At 43.8% G+C, this 21,775-nt stretch overlaps 1 protein-coding gene across 1 annotated transcript in view; it reads left to right on the forward strand.

Annotated features, from left to right (window-relative positions):
• The window catches only part of Dnah9 (dynein axonemal heavy chain 9), a 328,999-nt gene that overhangs the window by 250,507 nt on the left and 56,717 nt on the right, over positions 1-21,775 (forward strand). The window contains exons 53-56 of the mRNA XM_075992137.1: positions 2,504-2,739; positions 8,991-9,113; positions 10,528-10,732; positions 13,223-13,387. Coding sequence (XP_075848252.1) covers positions 2,504-2,739; positions 8,991-9,113; positions 10,528-10,732; positions 13,223-13,387 — 729 coding nt within the window. The remainder of the gene's footprint in view (positions 1-2,503; positions 2,740-8,990; positions 9,114-10,527; positions 10,733-13,222; positions 13,388-21,775) is intronic.

Below are 21,775 nucleotides of genomic sequence, written 5' to 3' on the forward strand. Positions count from 1 at the left end.
TACAGCCCTAGAATGCAAAATGCATTTGTACAGCAATGTCTAAGGTTTCCCAGATCTACTCATAAAATTCTACCCATGCGATGGTTTGATTGACTGGTTTCAGATAGTTACAGTACTAGAAATAGCTCAGATACAAGTTCAGCAGTAACTAGTGACATTCATTGTGCTAACTAGTTGAGCTAACAGAGCAATAATCTCATTCATCTTGAACACTTGTGATGGGAGAAAATCGCTGGAAGAACCAAGGACTGAGAGAAGATGTGTGGCTCTTAATGGCGTGGGAGGTTGGGCTTGTTTGAGATGCATAAGCATTCCTGTGCCATAGATGCCTTTGGCAGGGTCTTAGTCTATTGTCTGGTGCTGAAACAGTGCTGAAGAGCAGCTATCAATAAAGGACTGCTATTTATTTGGTTCATGATGCCGCAGTCTGCTTTGGACCTTAGTACTTTGACATCCTATGCCAGAAGACAGAAGAGGAAGAAAAAAGTGAAAAAAGAGAAAGGTGGGACCAAACTCAGGTCTGTGACCCACTTAACGGGAACTAATTCCCTCCCAGGATATCAATGGGAGCCATTTACAGAGCAGAGCCACAATGACCTGTTCCCTGGGAGTTAAGTTGTCAACACCTGAATTTTGGGGAACACATTTGAACTACAGCAAACAATCTGGTAAAGTCTATGAACCCCAGAATAATGTTTTATTCATAAGATTACAAAGAAAACATGGCAAAACAATTTCTGGTTTTGCTTTGTTTTATTTTCACTATACTTTTCAGTCCTACCTTAAACTCACAATCCTCCTGCCTCAGCTTCCACTACCATGTCTGGCTACATCAAGCTTCTCAAGGGAATTCAGTCCCTTGTAATTTTTATCCTGAGATCAGAAATGTATTTCAAATGTCATATATATGTAATGTATATGTAATTACAGCAGTCAGGATGCTGAAATGATAGGATTATGAGTTCAAGGTCAGCCTGAGCTATGTAGTTAAGATGTTGGAGAGAGAGAGAGAGAGAGAGAGAGAGAGAGAGAGAGAGAGAGAGAGAGAGAGAGAGATTACATGATGCTATAGCGTATGCCTTCTCTTTCCTTCATTTAAACTTGTTTTAATTGTGGCATGATGTTCTCACCTGTAAATTTCATACTCTAGAACCATGTGATTAAGTTGCCAATGACTCACAAAAAATATCATAGTGTTTTAAGTAAGTCAATGATTTTTGTGAAACAACATTCACTTCCGTCCTGGGGATCTTGTGGCCAAAGGACTGCCAGTTGAACATGCCTAAAGGAAGAGGAGTTTAAAAGGGGTTACACAGCCTTCCAGAGATAGCTACACAAAGCAAATTGCAAAGACAGTTGAATCAAAAATTTAAAGGGTATAAAGTCCAAACCTCAAAACCATTATACTAAATGGAAATGGCTAGACACAAAAGGTCACATCTTGTATGATTCCATTTTTATTAAATATCCAAAATAAGAAAATCTATAGAGACAGAAAGCATATTAGGAATTGCCAGGAGCTTTGGGGTGGAGACACACAGGGAGGGATTGTTTAATGAGCATGAGAGGTCATGAAAATACCTGGGAGTAGATTGATCGGGTTGAAGACTGTATAATACTGAGAATGTGCTATCCTCCACGAAACTTACTATGTTTCATTTTACACTATATAGAGTTTACCACTTTTTAAAGATATGTAAGTCAGTGGAAAATATTGCTTACAGAAGAATTGGATGAACTGGGAGAGACCAAAATAGAAAAAACAGAAAGAATTTTCCAGCTCTGAGGGTACACAGAGGGACGTGGGTGGAGTTCTCAGGGCTTGGGTGTGCTCTCCAGCAAGCCCCAACAGGTGTGCTTGCTAGGAGGGCCTTGTGAACAGTCTTGAGGAAGGAAGATTGATGTAGGTAGGGGCAAGGAAGCTTCCTCAGCTCTTTGTGAGCTGGTAAAATAGGTGAGAGGAAAAAGCGGTCTGTGTGTGCCAATTATGCCACTGGAAAACTGACCTGAGAAACAAAAATAGCAGAGAAGTAAATGTCCACATGATTATGGATTGTATAAATTAAGATATAAATAATCAGACTGGCAAGATAGCTCGCTCTCCCAGATGAACTATTTGAGTTAGACCATGGAGACCCACATAGTAGAGGGAGAGACCCAGTTCCCTCAAATTATACTCTGAACTTCCACACGCATGTCATGGTACATGCACACTCACACACGTACACGCACATGCATTCACATTCAACGAGTCATTTTTTTTAAGACATAAATGAGCCATAGAAGGGGTTTAAGATGAAGACACTGAGAAGCGAAGAGTTGGTTTCAGGATAGATCATCTATCAAGATGCTTTCAGTAGCAATTACACAGCCAGGACAGCACTCTTCAGAGGCGTGTTGATCTTGCTTTCAAAGGGGTTATGTTATGTAGTAAGATACTATGGATTCTCCCCAACAGAGGTGGGGTTTTCCACTCAGAGTGTGCCTGTCATCTCTTCATCAGGTTCCCATCCCAACCACCTCAACCTTGGACCCCCTGAGGATGCTGACCGATGATGCTGCTGTGGCTGCCTGGCAGAATGAGGGCCTCCCTGCAGACCGCATGTCCATGGAAAATGCCACCATCCTCATCAACTGTGAGCGCTGGCCGCTCATGGTCGACCCTCAACTGCAGGGCATCAAATGGATCAAGAACAAGTATGGAGAAGAGCTCCGAGTCACCCAGATTGGCCAGAAAGGGTAAGTGAATGGGTACACAAGGTGAAACTGTTGCCGTTTGTCTAAGAAGGAAACACTGCATGGAGCAGACTTAAGCCCTAGTGGATTTTCTTTTTCTCTTCTGATCTCTCCATCAGGTAACCCTCCTTATTTCTTTCACGTTTCCCTCTCAGTTTAGGAAGTATTTCAGCAAGATACTTGGGTACCAGCTCTGTACTCTTTCTCTTTAGGAATCGTGTGGTCAATAGAATGATTGTAGTTATAACTTAGTATACATTTCATAGGAAGAGAAGAATTCAATGGTTCTCCAACACAAAGAAATGGTGAGTGTTTAAGGAAGCCAGAAACCCTGTTTACCTTGACCATTGCATAAGATATACAAGAATCAAATCATCACCCTATACCCCACAATATATACCCTATTATATACCTACATCTGAATCAGCAGGCAACAGGAAGAGAATGTGAGCCACTGGGCCTGGCCTGAGCATCTGAAATCTCAAAGCCCACCCCCAGTGATGCACATCCTCCAATAAGCCACACCCAACAAGGCCACATATCCTAAGCTTTGACATCAGACGTGGAGACGCAGAGTTTGGAGTTTCCGCCAGTGGTTTTTGGTCTTGCTTTGGTTCAGTATTTGCTCACCCTGCTCCCTTTCCTCCCTTTTGGAGTGGTAATGTTTATCCTGTGCCATTGTATTTTGAAAGTATGCGATCTCCTTTTTCATTTTGATTTTACAGGAGGTTTTAGTTAAGAGACTGCCCTGAGTGGCAGAGACTTTGAACTATGTGCTTTTAAGCCATTTTGAGACTGTAGGAACTTTTGAAATTGGACTAAATGCATTATAATATGGCTGCAAGCCTATGGAGATCAGGGGGTGGAATGTGGAAGTTTGAGTGAGGATGGCCCCCATAGACTCATAGGGAGGGGCATTACTTGAAGGATTAGGACATATGACCCTGTTGGAGTAGGTGTGGTCTTATTGGAGGAAGTGTGCCACTAAGGGTGGGCTTTGAGGTTTCAGAAGTTCAAGCCAGACCCAGTGGCTCACTCTCTCTTTCTGTTCTCTACTGATATGGATGTAGGACTCTCAGCTACCTCTCCAGCACCATGTTAGCCTGCATGCCACCATGCTTCCCATTATGATGATAACGAATTAAACCTCTGAACTGTAAGGCAGTTCCAATTAAATGCTTTCCTCTGTAAAAGTTGCTGTGATCATGGTGTCTCTTCACAGAAACAGAACATTGACTAAGACACAAACTGAGCATGGGCCTTCAGCTCCCTCTGGTTGGGGACTATGAATACAACTTAACCAGCTGCCTTAAGTTCCTCCCCACAGACTTCTCCTGGTGGACTATACCCATGAACTAAAAAGGACCCTTTTTCCCTTGATCCAGATCAAGCCTGGAGGCACACCAAGTGCAGGCCAGCAGCAACCAAGCAGCAACCAGGACTAGCTCTTGATGGAGGAGGGCAACCTGGTCGTTGTAGTAGGTTCACTCTGTTCAGCCTGGCTCTTGGGCTCCTAGGCTTTGCTTCCAGTTCCCAGAGGACTCTTCTGGAGACTGACAGGCACAGTGCTAATCTATGACCTGGCTTGACAGCTAAGTAAGCATCAGCTTCTCCTCCCGCTACATCATGACTTTCATGATGTTTAACATGCGCCGGCAGGCTCATGCTGAAATCCAGGGAGACCACCTTGACTGGCACCTATCACTCCATCCTCACTGCATCAGAGAACACAAGGCATGAGGGAGGCATGGCTTGACAGAAGAGCCTCCCCTTGGATCTGCCTGGCAGAAACAAATGTCAGAGGGAAGTGACTAGAACAGACTATTATGTGGCCTTAAGAAAAGATCACAGACAGGGGGAGCCTTTGCCCAGAGATGGGACTGGCAGTGATAAATGGGAAGTCACAGGCTGAGGTCGTGTCACAAGAAATGAAAAATGGCCTAATGCAAGGCTGGCCCCTCGCCCCAGAGTGGCTGCAAAGTGCTTCTATACCTGTAGGAACGGATGGGAAGAAACTGAGTCCTGGTAGCAGCTCCAAGCACTACCATGGATCTGTTCCCTTTTCCTTTGGAAGAAAAAAAGATGACTTGCTGGGTTGTCCCACAGCTATGGGAAGGTATTCACCTGGAAAAGTGCCTATAGGGGAAGAGGGCCAGGAGCCAATGACAGTCACAGAAGACAGTGCCCCAAAAGGAGAGCCATGGAAGTCTAATAATAGCCAGACCATCCTAAACTGTGGTCCATGTGGTTTTGACAGTTAGTTACCAGGGGCTTCTTCTGAGGGACCAGGTGTGAAAGGTGCTGTCTTGCTTGTGTTTTGAGTGGTTTTCAGGTCAATGTGCTAGTTCTAAAATTCTCTGGAAAGATGGGACAAGATGAGTTTTCTTGACTGTCTGAATCACTGTCTTCGGTCCAAGCAACAGAAAGCAAACAGATCCTGTCATGTATATAAAGTACCCCAGATGGTCTGCAGATAATACTGGCATACTTGGCTCTGTCGCCTTTGAAACTAGCAAAGCCTCAATGTCAGAGCTAAGGTGTGGTCAAAGCAGTAGGTGGACCTTCAGCACTGCCTCACAGTCATCTCCTGTTGTCTTCAGTCTGCAAACACACAGTGCAGCAATGCAGCCCTGCTTTGATCTGCATAGTCACACAAACCATACTCCAGTCCCCTCAAAACTGGTGGATGTGGAAAGACACTCTGAACATGCTTTTAACTGTCCTGGAAAGACGCTCGCAATTGGGAACCTTTCACAAGATTATTGCTTTGTCTGGTGTAATGTCAGATGAGAACGGAATGATCATTATGAATGGGGTTATTTTCTCTTCTTGAGAGAGGGTCTTAGATAGCCCAGACTGACCTTGAACTTCTGATTCTCCTCGCTCCACTGCTCCAACGCTAGGACTACAGGAGTAAACCCCAAAGCCAAGTTTATGTGGTAGTGGAGATGAAACCCACCGCTTCATGCATGCTAAGCAAACACTCTGTCAGCTGAGCAACAGCCCAGCTTTTCATGAAGTTCTTAATGTACCTTGAATACACACTCTGAAGGAATCCTGTCTGAGATAATACTTGTCTTAGCTTGGCTCTGGTCACCCAATAGAAGTGGATATTTATGATGATTCCCTGCTCAGTTTGGAGTGACCTGTTGCCATTTCTGCATTTTATACAATCATTTTGATCTGCGGTGCTTAAAATACCATCTAAATGGGGGCCCCATGGTAGAGTTGCAACATTAAATTTAGAATATTTTTCTCAAACTAGGAACTCCAGTAACCTTCAGCACAAAAGAGACCCAGCCTGTCTCTATGGCTCAGATACAGAAAGCACATCACACACCTCCCTTTAAAACCTCCCAGTCCTAAGAGTTGGCATGCCTTTTGGAGTTTTTGTTTTAGATATTTAGTTACTTGGAGCTGGGGGTGAATGGGCCACAGCACATGTTGAAGAGGTCAGAGGACAACTTGCAGGAGTCAGTTCTCTCCTTTTGCTATGTGGGTTCTGTAAGCGTTACAGCTCTGAGGGGAAACACTTCTCGAAAGCGGTACAGCTCTGAGGAAAAGGACATCCCACTGCAAGTCTTACAGCTCTGAGGGGAAGGACATCCCACTGCAAGTGTTACAGCTCTGAGGGGAAGGACATCCCACCGCAAGTGTTACAGCTCTGAAGGGAAGGACATCCCACTGCAAGTGTTACAGCTCTGAGGGGAAGGACATCCCACTGCAACTGTTACAGCTCTGAGGGGAAGGACATCCCACCGCAAGTGTTACAGCTCTGCTCTGGTGGAGGAAGGCTTCCCCAAATTGTTACAGCTCCAAAGGGAAAGGTCTCCTGGCAACTGGGAGTCAAGGAATAATACAAAGTCACACAAAGTGTGTGACTGTACAACAAACCTCACACAAGAGATTTATAGGGAGGTCAGAATCCAGGAGGGTGGCTGCCTCTGCTCAGGCAAGCAGCAGTAGAGAAATAAACAGAAGACAGGGTTTATATAATGTTTCTTAGGGTTGGAGCTTTCCAGGATGGAGCTATCTAGGGTGGGGATTGGTGGGATTTCAAGTCCTGAGGTTGGGCTTTTTACTCTGTAGGGCAGAGATTACACGGCCATTAGGGCAGGTAGAGTGTTCTGTGGGTAGAACCTGACAGTTGGAGGACCTCGGGGAAGGGGCCTGACCACTCAAGCTCCTTGAGGGTCTTACAGTTTACAGGAATCAAACTCAGTCTGTCATCATTGATGGAAGGTGATTTCATCCACTGAGCCATCTCACCAGACCCAAAGTCTCTTTTTCACAAGATTTTTCTGAAGTAATCCCTTAGTTGTTTGTTAACAATTTAACAAAAGTTATTTATGAATGTTTAGGAAGACTGGAGAGCCTTTGCTGGTCTTCCAGAGGACCCAAGTTCAATTCCCAGCACCCACAGCTCACTTATCATTTGTAACTCCAGTACCAAGGGATCTGATTCCTCCTCTTTCAGCCTTCACTCACACAAAAGCATACACAGCATGCAGACCATAATAATAAATCTTTAAAAATAGACAGATAAAAAAGTATATGTTTCCTGTATTTGTATAGGACTTGTAGGGCAAAAGGGCCAAGGAAAAACACCCTGACTCTGACTTAACCCCAAGACCAGGATGAAGGAGAAACCCCTTGACCCTGACTTGACCCAAGACCAGGGCAAAGAGACAGAATCCCACCAATCCCTGAGCTTGCCTCAAGATCAGACCAAAGAATTCCACCAATCCCTCTGCCTGCCCCAAGGTCCATCCACAAAATATCCCTCCAATCCCAGGGCACCCTGGAAAGCTCCAGCCCCCAAGAAACTCTACAAAAACAATGCCTTCTGCTCAGTTCCCAGCTGCTTCTCATCTGAGCAGAGAGGCAGCCACCCTTCTAGATTTTTCCCTTTTAATAAATCTCTTATGAGAGGTTTGCTGTGCAGTGTGACTTTGTGGTATTCCTTGGCTCCCAATTGCCAGGATGCCTTTCCTTTCAGAGCTTTAACACTTGCACTAAGGAAACCTTCCACGCTGGAGAAGGTAACACTTTCGGTTGGGGAAGCCTTTCCCTTCAGAACTGCAACACTAACGGACTCCTAAGGTGAAACTTAAAAGCAGCTATTTGTGGGTTAACTGGTGGCCTGTACCAACTTGTACTGTGAGCTAAAGGGTTACAGGTTAACTGGTGGCCTGTACCAACTTGTACTGTGAGCTAAAGGGATACAGGTTAACTGGTGGCCTGCACCAACTTGTACAGTGTGCTAAAGGGATACAGGTTAACTGGTGGCCTGTACCAACTTGTACAGTGTGCTAAAGGGATACAGGTTAACTGGTGGCCTGTACCAACTTGTACAGTGTGCTAAAGGGATACAGGTTAACTGGTGGCCTGTACCAACTTGTACTGTGAGCTAAAGGGTTACAGGTTAACTGGTGGCCTGTACCAACTTGTACCACATGCCATTTTAGTATTCTCAGAAAATGTATAAAATCTATTCTTAAGTATAATGAATCTTACTTTACATGTGTAAAAAATTACTTTGGAAGAATATCCAGTTTGTTGAGGAAATGCTTATATTTTATGTAAAAAATTAGACTATAAAGCAACAGTGCCATATGAATTCAATAATACAAAAGCCAAAATTGGGTATATAATGTGGTGAATTCTCCAAACCAACAAGTTGCACGGAGAGTCAGCCATACACTTGGTACCAATTGCATCTGTACTGAACATGTACAAACTTTTTCCCTGGTCATTAATAATCCTATACAGTCATTATTACACAATGTTTCTCTGAATCAAGCATTATAAATAAAAGTGTATGGAAGGCTGGCTGCAGATTGTGTGTAAACATTGTTTCATGTAAAGTGTAATAGAGTGCTTGTTGGTTTTGTTTTCCATGGGGCCCCAAATCAATCACCCAGTACCAAAGGACCACTCAAATAGCCAGATGTCCACAGTAAACACTGAATTGTACGTAACAGGCCGAGGGTCCATGATTAATTTTCATATTCCTTTTTATTTTGTCATTTCTATTTCTAAAAGATGTAAAAAGCATATGTGTGTGTATGTGAGTGAGTGAGTGTGTGTGTGTATACCAGAAACATCATTTTAAAGTAAAGTGCAATAGCTGAAGACATTTCTGGAAGCTGTGCCTCCCTGCCTTCATTGCACTTCCCTCCAAGGCACAGTGTTCTTGTTGCATTGCCCCAGATCCGTGCATTCATGAGCTCACTGCCTAACTTCCTCCCCAGTTGCCTCCAGACCATAGAGCGTGCCCTGGAAGCTGGAGATGTGGTGCTGATTGAGAACCTTGAGGAGTCCATTGATCCTGTGCTGGGACCACTGCTTGGGAGAGAAGTCATTAAGAAAGGACGGTGAGACTCGAATGCACAGCAGCCCTGTGCACAGCTCTGCTCCACTGCCCTGGGTAGAGCTGTAGAGAGGTCCCCTCTAGACCTCTTCCCCTCGGCTCAGGTCAGGGAGCATTCCGAAGCTGACCGACCTTCCTCTTCTCTAGCAGTAGGGCATATCATTGCCCTTGGATTCTGGAGAGGCTTCTAGAAGCCTGCAATTCCTTGCCCTCTTTGTAATGGCCATGGTGCACAATTTGAAAGGAACCCTATGGGGAAATGGTCAAAAGCAGAAAGACTTCTAAGACAAACATTTTATTCAAGCCAGATCTGTGAGGCTTGGTGCTCAGCTCCCTGCCAATGTGATGACCCTTTGTGACTTTGAAGGCTTAGCAGATACAGAGCAGAAAGAGGTGGTTGATGTGAATGAGAAAATGAGAATTAGAAGGGTTTCCATTTCGTATGGCAGAAGTGCTAATTGACACGAAGCTGTGGTTGGCTCTGGGGTCATTCTTACCTGTTTGCTGTTACTAGAGTGAAATATTCAAGACTCGGTAGTTTGTGAAGTACACACATGAATTTTCTTAATAGTTTTGGAAAGAGAAAGTCCAAAGTAGGCCAGCTACATCCAACAAGAGTGTTTTTTACAACATACAAACATGGCAGATGGCATTGTGGGGGGAGTACATGAGGTGGGGGCCCACATGGGAGACAGGGAACAAGAAATTGTGGAGGGTCCAGGCTTATTTACTCTCTCAGAGATTAATCCCCTCCTGCTAGACCCAGTCCCCTCCCAAAAGATAGCATTAGCCCCTTCCAATTACCTTCCACCAGCGCCCCCTTGCAGGCGCGTGTACACACACACACACACACACACACACACACATTCTATCATATGGAAGGCCAAGCTTCCAGTACATGGATCTTTGGGGACAAACGGGGGACAAACCACATCCAAGCCTTAGCAAGAACCTTACCAGCTGCTCAGTCCCCAAGTTACCCTTCTGTGTTTTAGACAGTACCTGCTTCTGTGTTTATTTTTGCCCATCAAAACCCTTCTCTTTCTAGCTGAGATAAAGAAAGCCCACTGGCATGCCGAAGAAGATCTCCCTGCCAAAGGCAAGCAGCTACCCCTTCCGCCACACTCTGTGCTGCCATCTGCTGGGACATTTCCATAGCATCTGAATCTATACTAACACAGTGGGAACAGCTGTGCCCGAGTTTCACAGTGTAAAGATGAAACATGACGACTCCGAGACAAAACTTAGTCCTTCCAACCCACTCCCAACATTAAGACAAAGGAAGGTCCTAGGTAGTTGTTAGACATAATTAGGAGTGATTATAATATGATAATACTGTTTGAGTATGCTTTTGTTTTAAAACAATCTATAATTCTACCTGAAGGCACCCCACCTTCACTTGAGCCTTTGTGTTTCAGCTTCATTAAGATCGGAGACAAGGAGTGTGAATTCAATCCCAGGTTCCGGCTCATCCTTCACACCAAGCTGGCCAACCCTCACTACCAGCCTGAGCTGCAGGCTCAGGCCACCCTGATCAACTTCACAGTGACTAGGGATGGCCTGGAGGACCAACTGCTGGCCGCTGTGGTCAGCATGGAGCGACCAGACCTGGAGCAGCTGAAGGTGTGTCCGAGATTTCCTGAGGAAGGGAGCAATGCTCTGCCGCCAGGGGGCAGTTTTCCTAGAATTGTAGAGAATAGATTCTTCAAGACATTAGATGAGTCCAGACCCTACCTAGTCACCTGTGAACACCCAGTTGGGAAAGGGAGAATGTGGTGAGCTGAGGAACCGCATCAGGATAGCTGGGGTATTGGGCATTCCAGTCCCCAAGAGCAGGGCCTGGCTCAGGGCTCTGATACATGGCCATCTGATCTCACATACTCCCAGGAGACAATTAGAACTAAGGAGGATTAACTTGTGCATGGATAACAGAAGCAGGGCCATCCTTGCTGGGGCTGTGTTAGGTCAAGGCACAGGTCGGGCATCTTAAACAGCAGAAACCTAGGTCCTTTCATTTCTGAAGTCTGGGAACCAAAGAGTGTGGTGCTGGCACAGCTGTTCCTTATGAGGCTTTTCTTCTTGGCTCGATGAGAGCTGCCTGCTCGCATGAACCGTTAGACGTGTATGGAGCAAGGAGCCCCTCTCTTGTGTTTCTTCTAGGAACATTAATCTCATCTAGTAAGGGCTCCCCTCTGATACCTAAAAACTGTGCTATATCGTCAATTGGGGGATTAGAGTCTTAGCATACAAATTTGGGGGAGCATAGTTCAGCCCATAGCATGAGCATGCCTTCCTTCCTCTCTTTAAATGTGATTAGCTTAGATAATACAGGTCAAAAAGGGAAACCAGCCTTCCACAACATATGTGAGATGAAATTCAAAGCTCCCCGCAACTCTCCCCATCATGCATTAGTCAAGAGAGCCCGGGAGTCTGAGTCCACAACAAACAAGATTGTAACGTGGAAGACCCAGCAGAGACCATGTAGCAGTCTGTAGAGCTTAGTGCAAAACAGAGAAACATGGGAAGTAGAAATGCAAACAGAAATAATGTCTTTTTAGCTACTAATGAGAATTTTTTTTTTCTGGAAATGAAACCAAGTAATATGGAAATTAAAGAAAACAAGGACATGAGGGCCATACGGACCTGAAACTCACCATTCTCATGCCTCTGCCTCCCATTTGGCAGAATCGTGTGTGTGTGTGTGTGTGTGTGTGTGTGTGAGAGAGAGAGAGAGAGAGAGAGAGAGAGAGAGAGAGAGAGAGAGAGAGAGAGAGAGAGAGAGAGAGCAGCACACGCGCACACATACACCAGCAAGCACAGCTTAAGGGGACTAATTTAAACAGGAGTTAAGAAAGTTTCTATGAGGTGCTAGCATCTGAGCTAATTTCTAAGTGATTTGAAAGCCTCCGGGTACAAAGTGTTTCCAGAAGAGAACAGAAAATCCTAGCCTCAGGCTGGACTGAGATCTGAGTTTGTAAAAGACAGAACAGAAGCTGGAGCAATGGCTCAGCAGTTAGGAATGCTTAGCACTATTGTAGAGGATCCAAGTTCAATCCCCAGCACCCATGTGAGATAGCTCACAACCATCTATAACTCCAGCCCCAGGAGATCTGACCCTTTCTGGCCTCTTGGGGCACCTGTACAAATGTGTACATACAGACACACATACACATGATTAAAATTTTTTAAAAATAAAAGAAACAGGTGAGTAAGGATTGGCATGGCTAAAAACCCTAACATGTAAGTTGTTCTTGACGGGGATTGAGAGGTTTCTCAGGTCAAAGATGCTAGAGTCATCTGAAGTTAGCTCCCAACTGCCAGGATACAAATAAAAAGTCCCCAGGGCTTTAGGATACCACGCCTAATGATCACAAAGCAAAGAGGACCTGACAGCTCCTCAGATTCCAGTCCCACTCCAGCCTCAAGGAAGGATCTGGCTGGAACTATGTGAGGCGGTGGGTTTCTTTCAAGTACTTCTTTATTGCTCATCCAGTGCTGGTGAAGTGAGAACTGAGACATGACTCTCTGTGCACAAGTTCCATTTAAGTGATATTAGCTGTGTTCTAAGGTGTAGCATAGAACTCTTAGACATAAGGACTGGGAGTCACAGGCTACCAACATAGAAAGAGCATAAGCCAGCTCATGGTCTCCATTCCAAAGCAGTAAGGGATTACATCCTCCAGTCCCTCCGATACCAGACCAGCTGATGCTCCAGTCCCTGTGTAAATGATGTGGTGTTTGCGTAGAACAAGCCCACAATCCCCCATATGCTTCAGATCGCCTGTGGATTCCTTCTAACATCTACCGCAGTGTAAATGGTACAGCCAGCACTCATAGACTGCTGTCTGGGCATGCTCAATTCAGTTGCCTCTTTAACTGTAGTGTCAGGCTAGGCTACTTGCATTTCCACGTCCAGAATTTCTCATCATGGCCAACTGCGCAGCTGCAGCTGAGACCCCACTCACCTGCTCACTTCTGCTCATGCTCAGAAGCACTCTGCTGTTATAAGCATTGCAGGGAGGGGCTCCAGCCCTTCAACAGTTACTTATTCAGCCCTCTCGTAGAGTAGACTGCCTTGGCATCTCTACTTGACTCCTTACTTACTGTTTACAGTCGGATCTCACGAAGCAGCAGAACGGATTCAAAATCACCCTCAAAACCTTAGAGGACAACCTGCTGTCTCGCCTCTCTTCAGCCTCGGGGAACTTCCTGGGAGAAACAGCCTTGGTGGAGAACCTGGAGGTCACCAAGCAGACGGCTGCGGAGGTGGAGGATAAGGTACAACACTCTGAAGTGCCCGGGCCAGGTGTTTCCTTGGTCTCCACTTCCTCTGCTTCATTACCTGAAGCTGGCTTCTGTTTCCGTCTTCCCAAGTTCCTTCTAAAAAGTCTAGAAAGACGTAAAACTGGGAGGTAGACATGTTGAGACTGATATGGGGGGGATTGGAGGAAGAAAATGGGGGAGTAGTTATGATCAAGTTCATTATATGCATGTATGAAATTCTTGAGAATAAAGGAAGATTATAATTTTTAAAGTTGTTTTAAAAATCCAGGTCTGATCCTGGAGTGACTCCTGCTCATCCTGGGTTACAGAGCTCCCACCTTCCAGAAAAGACTTGATGTTTCTATTTCGCAAATAAGGGCCATGGTTTTTCTGCAGGGAATGGTACCCAGAGAGAATTGCCCTAGTTTGTGGAATAGCCCCCAAAGTTGTATAAATTGGTAATCCAGATGTGACTGTGTCCTAAGACAATCCACGGGGCTGGCAAAAAAAAAAAAAATCTCAAAGTCTGATTCTAATGAGAAATGTTGGTAACATTCCAGAATATTAGCTCTCAATGACAATAGCATCCTGGGAAAGCAGTTATAGTACATAACTTCCTTCGTGGATAGCGTATTGGAAAGGCTTTTTCCCATGGAGACTAGAGAATGACTTGATGAAAGAGAGACTCAACTCTTCACCCTTCCTACCAAACCTCCGACGGGCCCTTCTGCATCTCCCTGCTGCCCAGATCAGACCAGTCATCGTGAGGCTGGCTCTAATAAGGACATCACACATCTGCCACGGGGACAGGAGCAGCGTGTCTCCAAACGAGTGTGCTGAGGGCCTCCCTTTCCTGGAGTTCTTCCAAACAGGAAAGGCTTTTTTCCAAATAGGAACAAAATGGAAAAAATAAATAAAAGGCGGGTGGAGCTATTCATTAGGAGAACACTTGCCTCATAGGCACAAGGCCCTGCGTTCAGTCCAAAGTGTTCAAAACAGAGCAAGTGAACAGTCACAGTCAGCCAGGTCATTCCCGCTCTGAGCTAAGAAATAAACTGTGATAACTCTGAGAAGTCCAGTCTAGCTCAGCGGTTGCTCCATCTCCAGAGGGGGCCATGCATGCTTGTAAAGTATAGAAAGTCCACAGCCCTAGGCCAGAGAGCCCCAGCTCACATAGAGGGCGTAGGTCAGAGGGTAGCACCTGCCTTGCCGACCTCTCCTGCCTCCTCATCCTTACTTCCCTTGTCTTTTCTTTAAAATAGTGAACCAACACATGGAACTTTCTCATCAATTTTGTCACCTTTTTTAAAGAGTCTTATTTTTTCTTCTCATTCATATAATAGTTATTTTTTAGTAGCTGTCATATTCCAGATTCAATGACAGTGGTTGGGGCTATAACGTGCAGCATGTATGGGTCGTAAGGGGAGATGGGCACTTGAGGAATGGCCTTGAATTCGCAGCAGTCAGGATGTTTAATACAATGGAGCTGGTGAGAATGTCAGCTTCAGAGGAGATGGAAAGTTATCCATGGAAAAATGGAGACCAGTTTCCAGCGTCATAAGGCATGAGGGGCAAACATGAATCTACAGTTGGTCTATGGGTCCGCGTGTGCAACTAGGAGAGATGCAGATCATTAGAGAATGGGGACAGCAAGAATGAAGGTAGCTCATTCCTGATTGTCTCTCCAAACAGTCATGGGGGCGTAAAGCAAGGTGTGCTCTGAGAAGTGTTATTACTGAGGATATCACAGTGTACCTACATAGAAGCCAGCACAGTCAGGCCCTCGATGCACAGTCTGACTATGGAACTCCAGTAAATGTGCTTTCTGTCTTTGACCAAAAACCTTCTGTGACTGTGCTTTGGGGACCCAGGAGTCAATCCTGTCTGCTACAAGTGAGGGAGAAGTGATGAGATATGAGGTTGGGAGAGAGGTAAAAATTTATGATATTTATGAAAAATGAGAATAAAATTTGACTAGAGGCGTGTAGAGATTAATGAGCGGTGCTAAGCAGGGGGGCACTGAAAACTAAATCTGTAATGACACTGACTGAAAATCATGAGGTTTTTTGAATGCTCTTCTGAGGCTCAGCGACTGAACTTACCCAATTTATATTTATTTGCATCATTGACATATGGTAGTTGGGTTCCTCTTAGAGTTTCTTCTTAATTAGCATTGTCGTCTCAAGCATTACTGCATGTGCGCTCTTCAGCCTTTCATCCCTTCCTAGTGAGTCTGAAATAGATCTTCTAGACTCTTGGCTATAGGATGCTACAACTATAAGATATAGGGGTATCTCTTATCAAACCCCTCTCTTGTTACTCCCTCATTGTGCCCTCCTTTTAGCGATCACCAATCCTCTCTCAGCTTCTGTGTCATCCATTTTCAAAGCTTCTCAAATGAGTGAAAACACAAAAGTGTTGGGTTTCTGTGGCTGGCTTATTTTACCTAACCCAGTTGCTTCTAGTTACATTGACTTTGATACCAATAGCAGAAGCTCATACTTTTAGCTGAATAGTATTTCATTGTGGGTATCTACCAGAATTTCTTTATTCATGGGTCAGCGGGCATCTTGGTTGATTCTATAACTTGGCTATTGTGAATTGAGAATGTTGTTTGTAGAAAACTATCTCTTGACACGTGGATTTCATTCGTTAGATATGTGCCCAGTGGTAGTTCATAGATGAATTGGGCAGTTTTGTTGTTATTGTTTTTATTTGTTTGTTTGTTGCTGTTTTCCATATTGGGTATGGTACTTTAAAAATATTTATTTATTATTTTATGTGTATGAGTGTATGTATGTATGTATGAGTATGTTTATGAGTGCATGTAGTGTACTATATAAGTTCCTAGTGCCTGCAGAAGACAGAAGACCATACCAGATTCTCTGGAACTGGAGTTATAAACAGGTGTCGGTGACCAAACCAAGATCACCTACAGAACTTCAAGTGTTCCAGTCTTGGCTATAGTACTCTGCGTTCCTACTAACAGTACAGAAAAGTTCCCCTTCTACATCTCTGCAACAATATTCATCTGTTCTTTAACTTTAAAAAATTTATTGACATTAAGAAAATGAACTATTTCTTAAAACTTTTTGTTTAATTTTTCCTTTGTTTTGGGGAATTTCATACATGTATACACTAAAATATGATCATATGGTGGTTGTCTGAATAAGAATGACCCCCATAGACTCACACATTTAAATGCTTAGTCACAAGGGAGTGGCACTATTTGAAAGGACTTTAAGGATTAAGAGGTATGGCCTTGTTGAAAGAGACAGGTCACTAGGGGTGGTCTTTGAGGCTTCAAAAGCCAATGCCAGGCCCAGTCCCCACCCTTCTATCTGCCTAGAGATCAAGATGTAGCTCTCAGCTACTGCTCCACTACCTGCCTGCATGGCACCTGCTCCCACCATGATGATAATGGACTAAACCTCTGAACTGTAAGGAAACCCTCAAAGCCCTTAATCAAATGATTTCTTTCATGAGTTTCCTTGGTCATGGTGTCTCTTCACAGCAATATAACAGAGATGAAGACACATATCTACCCCTCATTTGCCCTGAAACTTCTCCCAGATCTTCCTATTCCATCAGACCCCTTCCAAATTCATGTCTTTTATATTTTAATAACCAATAAGTTAAGTTAGAGCTGCCAGTGTGCTCCTGGGGTGGCTTTGTTTGCAGGAACACGGGAAGCCTAGTAGTGGTCCATGTCTTCAATAAAGAATGAGTCTTCCTCCCCAGCAACCATCCCACTGCCAATAGTGCCTCAGGGAGGAGAGGAACCTAGAGATCATCTACTCCATCTATTGCAAGATCAGGCTGGCTCGATCTTCTGTAGCAGCCACAGCTGCTGTGATCTGATGATTCTGATAGCTGTGTCATGTATGGAGGACAGCATTTCACAATACTCCTCATCTTCTGGCACTTACATTCTTTCAGCCTCCTCTTCTGTGATGTCCTCTGAGCCTTGAGTATAGTATAGATGCGTTGTTTAGGGATGAGCACCCCATCTCTTCTTCTCAGCCTGTTGACCATCCATGTATCTCTGCCAGTGCTGATAGACGCTTCTCTCACCAAGGCTAGAACAGCCCAGGTTTATGGGTATAAACATAAATATTTAGGAAGCATCTTGCTATTGTGACCATTTGGTAAAATAGAAATAGCAGGTTTTAACTCTTTAACCTCTCTGTCTGTCCGTGGGTTTTGATTAAGATTAAAGTAACAAGCATGGATACCTCCTACACAGCAGGCATCAAATCCAATCAGAAAGTGGTTAGTTACCCCACTGCTGTCATGCCACTATTGTAGGAGGAGACACGTCTGACCTGGAAGGTCAACATTGCATCACGCAGGGTCAAATTCTAGGTAAGACCATTGGCGCCTTTTCTCTCCAGCAGCCACATAGAACTTTCCAGTACTGTGCAAGCTAGCCAGCAAGGACACATTTTTCTGTTAATTTGTGTTAACATTTCTATGTCCTTGCAGCTAGCATATGGCATCTTCAGCAATAGGGTCTTGCCTCGTGGTTGTGGTAACACGGGCAATAGCAATAGCCTGTATTGTTTGGGGGATCTCAGAGGCATCTTTGAATAAAAGGGAGGTATCCCATACCTTGTATTGTGATTTTCATGTTGACCCATGCCTTCTGGGATCAACATTATTCACCTGTGCAGAGTAATTCCATCCCAACTCTTTTTTTCTGAAGTTTTATTTTGAAATTAGTATACTGACTACCGTGTTTACATAAGGCTCTTCCATCTATCCTTAGAGCTGGTAGCAGTTCTAACTGGAGTGAGATTGCTCCTTCTTCATTGACCTTTTTCTTTATCCTTCTTCTCTTAGACTTTGAAGATTTGAGAGATGCTCACTATATTTCATTTTAACATTTTTTGCTTACATATAAAATGTGTTTCATTTTAAATGCGACTTTAATATATATGTTTTAATGAGATATAAAATTAAGCAATATATCTAGCATCTTCCAAAACAATTTTCAAGTACTTAAATTTTAATCATTTTCTTGCATTTTTTGTTCTTTTTTCATAATGTATCTTGTGGGTTGTTATTGCTGTTAAGAGTCCGTTTTCAGTCTAATTGCTATTCTTTTGTAGGCACCTTATGCTTTCTGATTGCTTTTGATATTTTATTGTCATCATTGATTTCCTACAATTTCACTATATGGTGAAGCTACATTCATATTTATCATACTTAAAAGATATACTTCTTCCAAATAAGAAAGCTCCAATATTTTGTTAATTTGGGGAAATTCTTGGCTTCCGACATTAGCTTTCCTTCATTTTCTTTATTCTCTACACGTTTCTGTTAAATGTATTTAGATTTCCTCTTCCTACCTGCCAGTTCCTATAAATGTTCACAATTTCCCATCTTTGTATCTTTATGAACTTCAGACCTTTCTCCCAGTTTCCTTATTTTATTTTCAACTCTATTTAACTCATACACCATTTCATCTAAATAACTGTTATTTTCACACATCCTTATCCATTCCTTCCCAGGTAAAACCTGCTCTTTTTTGAAAGATCTTTGCATTGTGCTTTCTTCAGTATGTACTGCTTCTAAGTGTACTAATTTAATAGTTGTTAGGTTGTTTAATCCTCCTCAATTCTTGATGTGTTAAACTTTGTGAAGTTTCTTTGCTTTTTCTTTTTTGTTTTTTGGTTGTTTTGTTTTGTTTTGCTTTGCTTTGCTTTGCTTTTGTTTTATGGCATGGGTGGAGAGGAAGGGCGGGTTTTAGGAGAGGTCTTTGTTTTTGAGACAAGGTCTCATTGTTTGGCCCAGGCTGGCCTTGATCTTGTGATTTTCCTGCCTCAGCCTCCCAAGTGCTGGGTAGAAGAAGTCTTCTAATTGTCTTCTTTGGTAACAGTTCTTAGTTACTCTCTGTTGCTACTATGAAACATCATGCCCAAAGCAACACATAAAAGGAAAGCATCTGATTTGGGGCTCATGGACCCAGAGGGTTAGAACCCATAACAACCTTGTCAGGAAGCATGGAAGTAGGCAGTCTGATATGATGCCGGGGCAGTAGCTGGGAGCTTGTGCCCAAATCAACAAACACAAAGCTGAGAGAGTTTACTGGAAAATTCCATGGGTTTCTGAGACCTTACAAACCACCCTAGTGACATACCTCTAACAAAACTGCACCTCCTCATCTCAAAATTCCCACTGACTGGGAGCAAAAATTCAAATATATGAGCCTATGGAGGCCATTCTCATTCAAACCACCACATTCCAACCCAGCCCACAAAGCTTATGACACATCATAATAATGCAAAATGCATTTGGTCTAATTTCAAAAGTCCTCACAGTCATTCACAGTTTTAAAAAGTCCAAAGTCAAAAATTTCTTCTGAGACACATGGCAATCTCTCAACTATAATCTCCTGTAAAATCAAAAAGCAAATTGCATGCTTCCAACACACAGTGGCACACACAGGATAAATATTAATATTTCAAGAGAGAGGAAATGTAGCATACTGATGAAACACTGGACCAAAGCAAAACTGAATCCCAGCAGGGCAAACTCAAAACCCTGTAGTTCTATGTCCAGTGTCAAAGGGCTTTTGTGGCTCTTCCCTTCCAGTTTTGCTGACTGCAAGACACTTCTCTCTTCTTCTGGTCCCACTTCTGTCTGCAGCTGTCCCTGGCAGCTATCCCATGGCTCTGGCACCTCCGACATCCTGAGATCTCCAGTACAGTTCACTTTCACAGCTCCACGCTGTGGCCACTCTGGGTCTCAATGCAAGGACTTCCCAACCTCACACTTGGCCTGTGCCACTTTCGTTAACCACAGAAGATCCTACACCCTTTACTCTTCGATCCTTCATGACTCTTAAAGCCAGAACCACATGGCTGATGCTGCCAAGTTCTTCTGCCTACTTGGGATAGAACCCACCTGGCTCCTTGATTGACATTTGCATACTCTGATTTGTTGGTGCACACAATGTCTTTTTCACAAATTGCAGGATTGGTTGGACCTTGCCATGAGAGCACCACTCCCTTTATTCCATTTCACATCAGACCTCTTCTTATCCTTTCAGAACAAGCATTGGCTCCAACATTAAATCTCCTGGTGCTCTTTTTCATTTCAAAATTATCATGTTGTGTTTCTTTTGGCCCTGCTTGCTCTCTTTTATTTTAATTCTTCATAAGGGTGATTACTAAAAACCAAGTGGCAGAGTCAGTATTCGGCTGACTTGAAATCTCTGTTGCCAGTGAATTTTGTTCCATACTCTTTAATTTAGCGTCAAGCAGATTCTTAGTACAGGGGCAAAAAGAAGCCCCATTCTTCATCAAACTCTCACAAGTGTGGTCTCTAGTCCAGTTACTAATGTCTTCTTCCTCCGAAATCTCTTGAGCTGTGGCCTCCACAGAGGATTATTATGCTTTCAGCAGTGCTGTCTTCTGTGTTCCTATTAAAATGGCCCAGTAAGCACCATTTACTGTGTTCAACCATGTTCCTAGTCCAAAGTCCCACGTGAGGGATGTCTTCCACATCCCTCCAAAAAAACAGCGTGGTCAGGCCTGCCACAGCCGTAGCCCACTTCCTGGTAGCCACTTCTGTCTTACTTTCCTTTTGCTATGATAAAATACCCTAACCAACACAACTTATAAAAGAAAGCATTTAATTTGGGGCCCTCAGTTCCAGGAGGTGAGAGTCTAACCTGGTGGGGAGCAGTGTCAGCTGACCAGTATGGTGCTAGGGCAGTAGCCAAGAGCTGAATTCTTGATCAACAAGCACATGGCAGAGACAGCTCTCTGAGAATGGCATGGACTTTGGAAACTAAAAGGCCCACTGTCAATGACACAGCTCGCCCAGCAAAACCGCACCTCCTAATCCTTCCTAAACCGTTCCACCAATAGGAATCAAGTATTCAGACATATAAGCTGCCTTCTATGAGGGCCTTCTCATTCAAACCACCCCACAATTTCCACCTGTAATTTATAATAATCTGATCTGAGACCATGAATCGTGATCATTGCTTTTTCCTGACGGACTCTCCAGTTGCCAATAAGTTTATCTACTTTGGAATAGTTACCAATGGGTTTATTCTATTTTGGAATATAAGGACAAAATAAGCTAAAGACCATGTGCAGAGACTCAATCTTATAGAAATATATATTCTGGATACTTAAATCTCTTCTTATTATCAAGACAAGAACCCCTCTGAGAACAAAATATTCCACTGAAGGAGAGTCTCTGTGTGGCTCAGTATATAACTAGTCCATTTAAATTAAGAAAAGGGCTAAGTTTGTAGCTCAGTGGTGAAAGACTTTCTGACAGGTGCATGACTCTGCAATCAACTCCCAGCATCACACACACACACACACACACACACACACACATACACATGCACGCACATTCACAAGAATGAAAATTGTGCTGTGC

This window comes from Microtus pennsylvanicus, chromosome 11 (genome assembly GCF_037038515.1).
Source record: "Microtus pennsylvanicus isolate mMicPen1 chromosome 11, mMicPen1.hap1, whole genome shotgun sequence".
NCBI lineage: Eukaryota > Metazoa > Chordata > Mammalia > Rodentia > Cricetidae > Microtus > Microtus pennsylvanicus.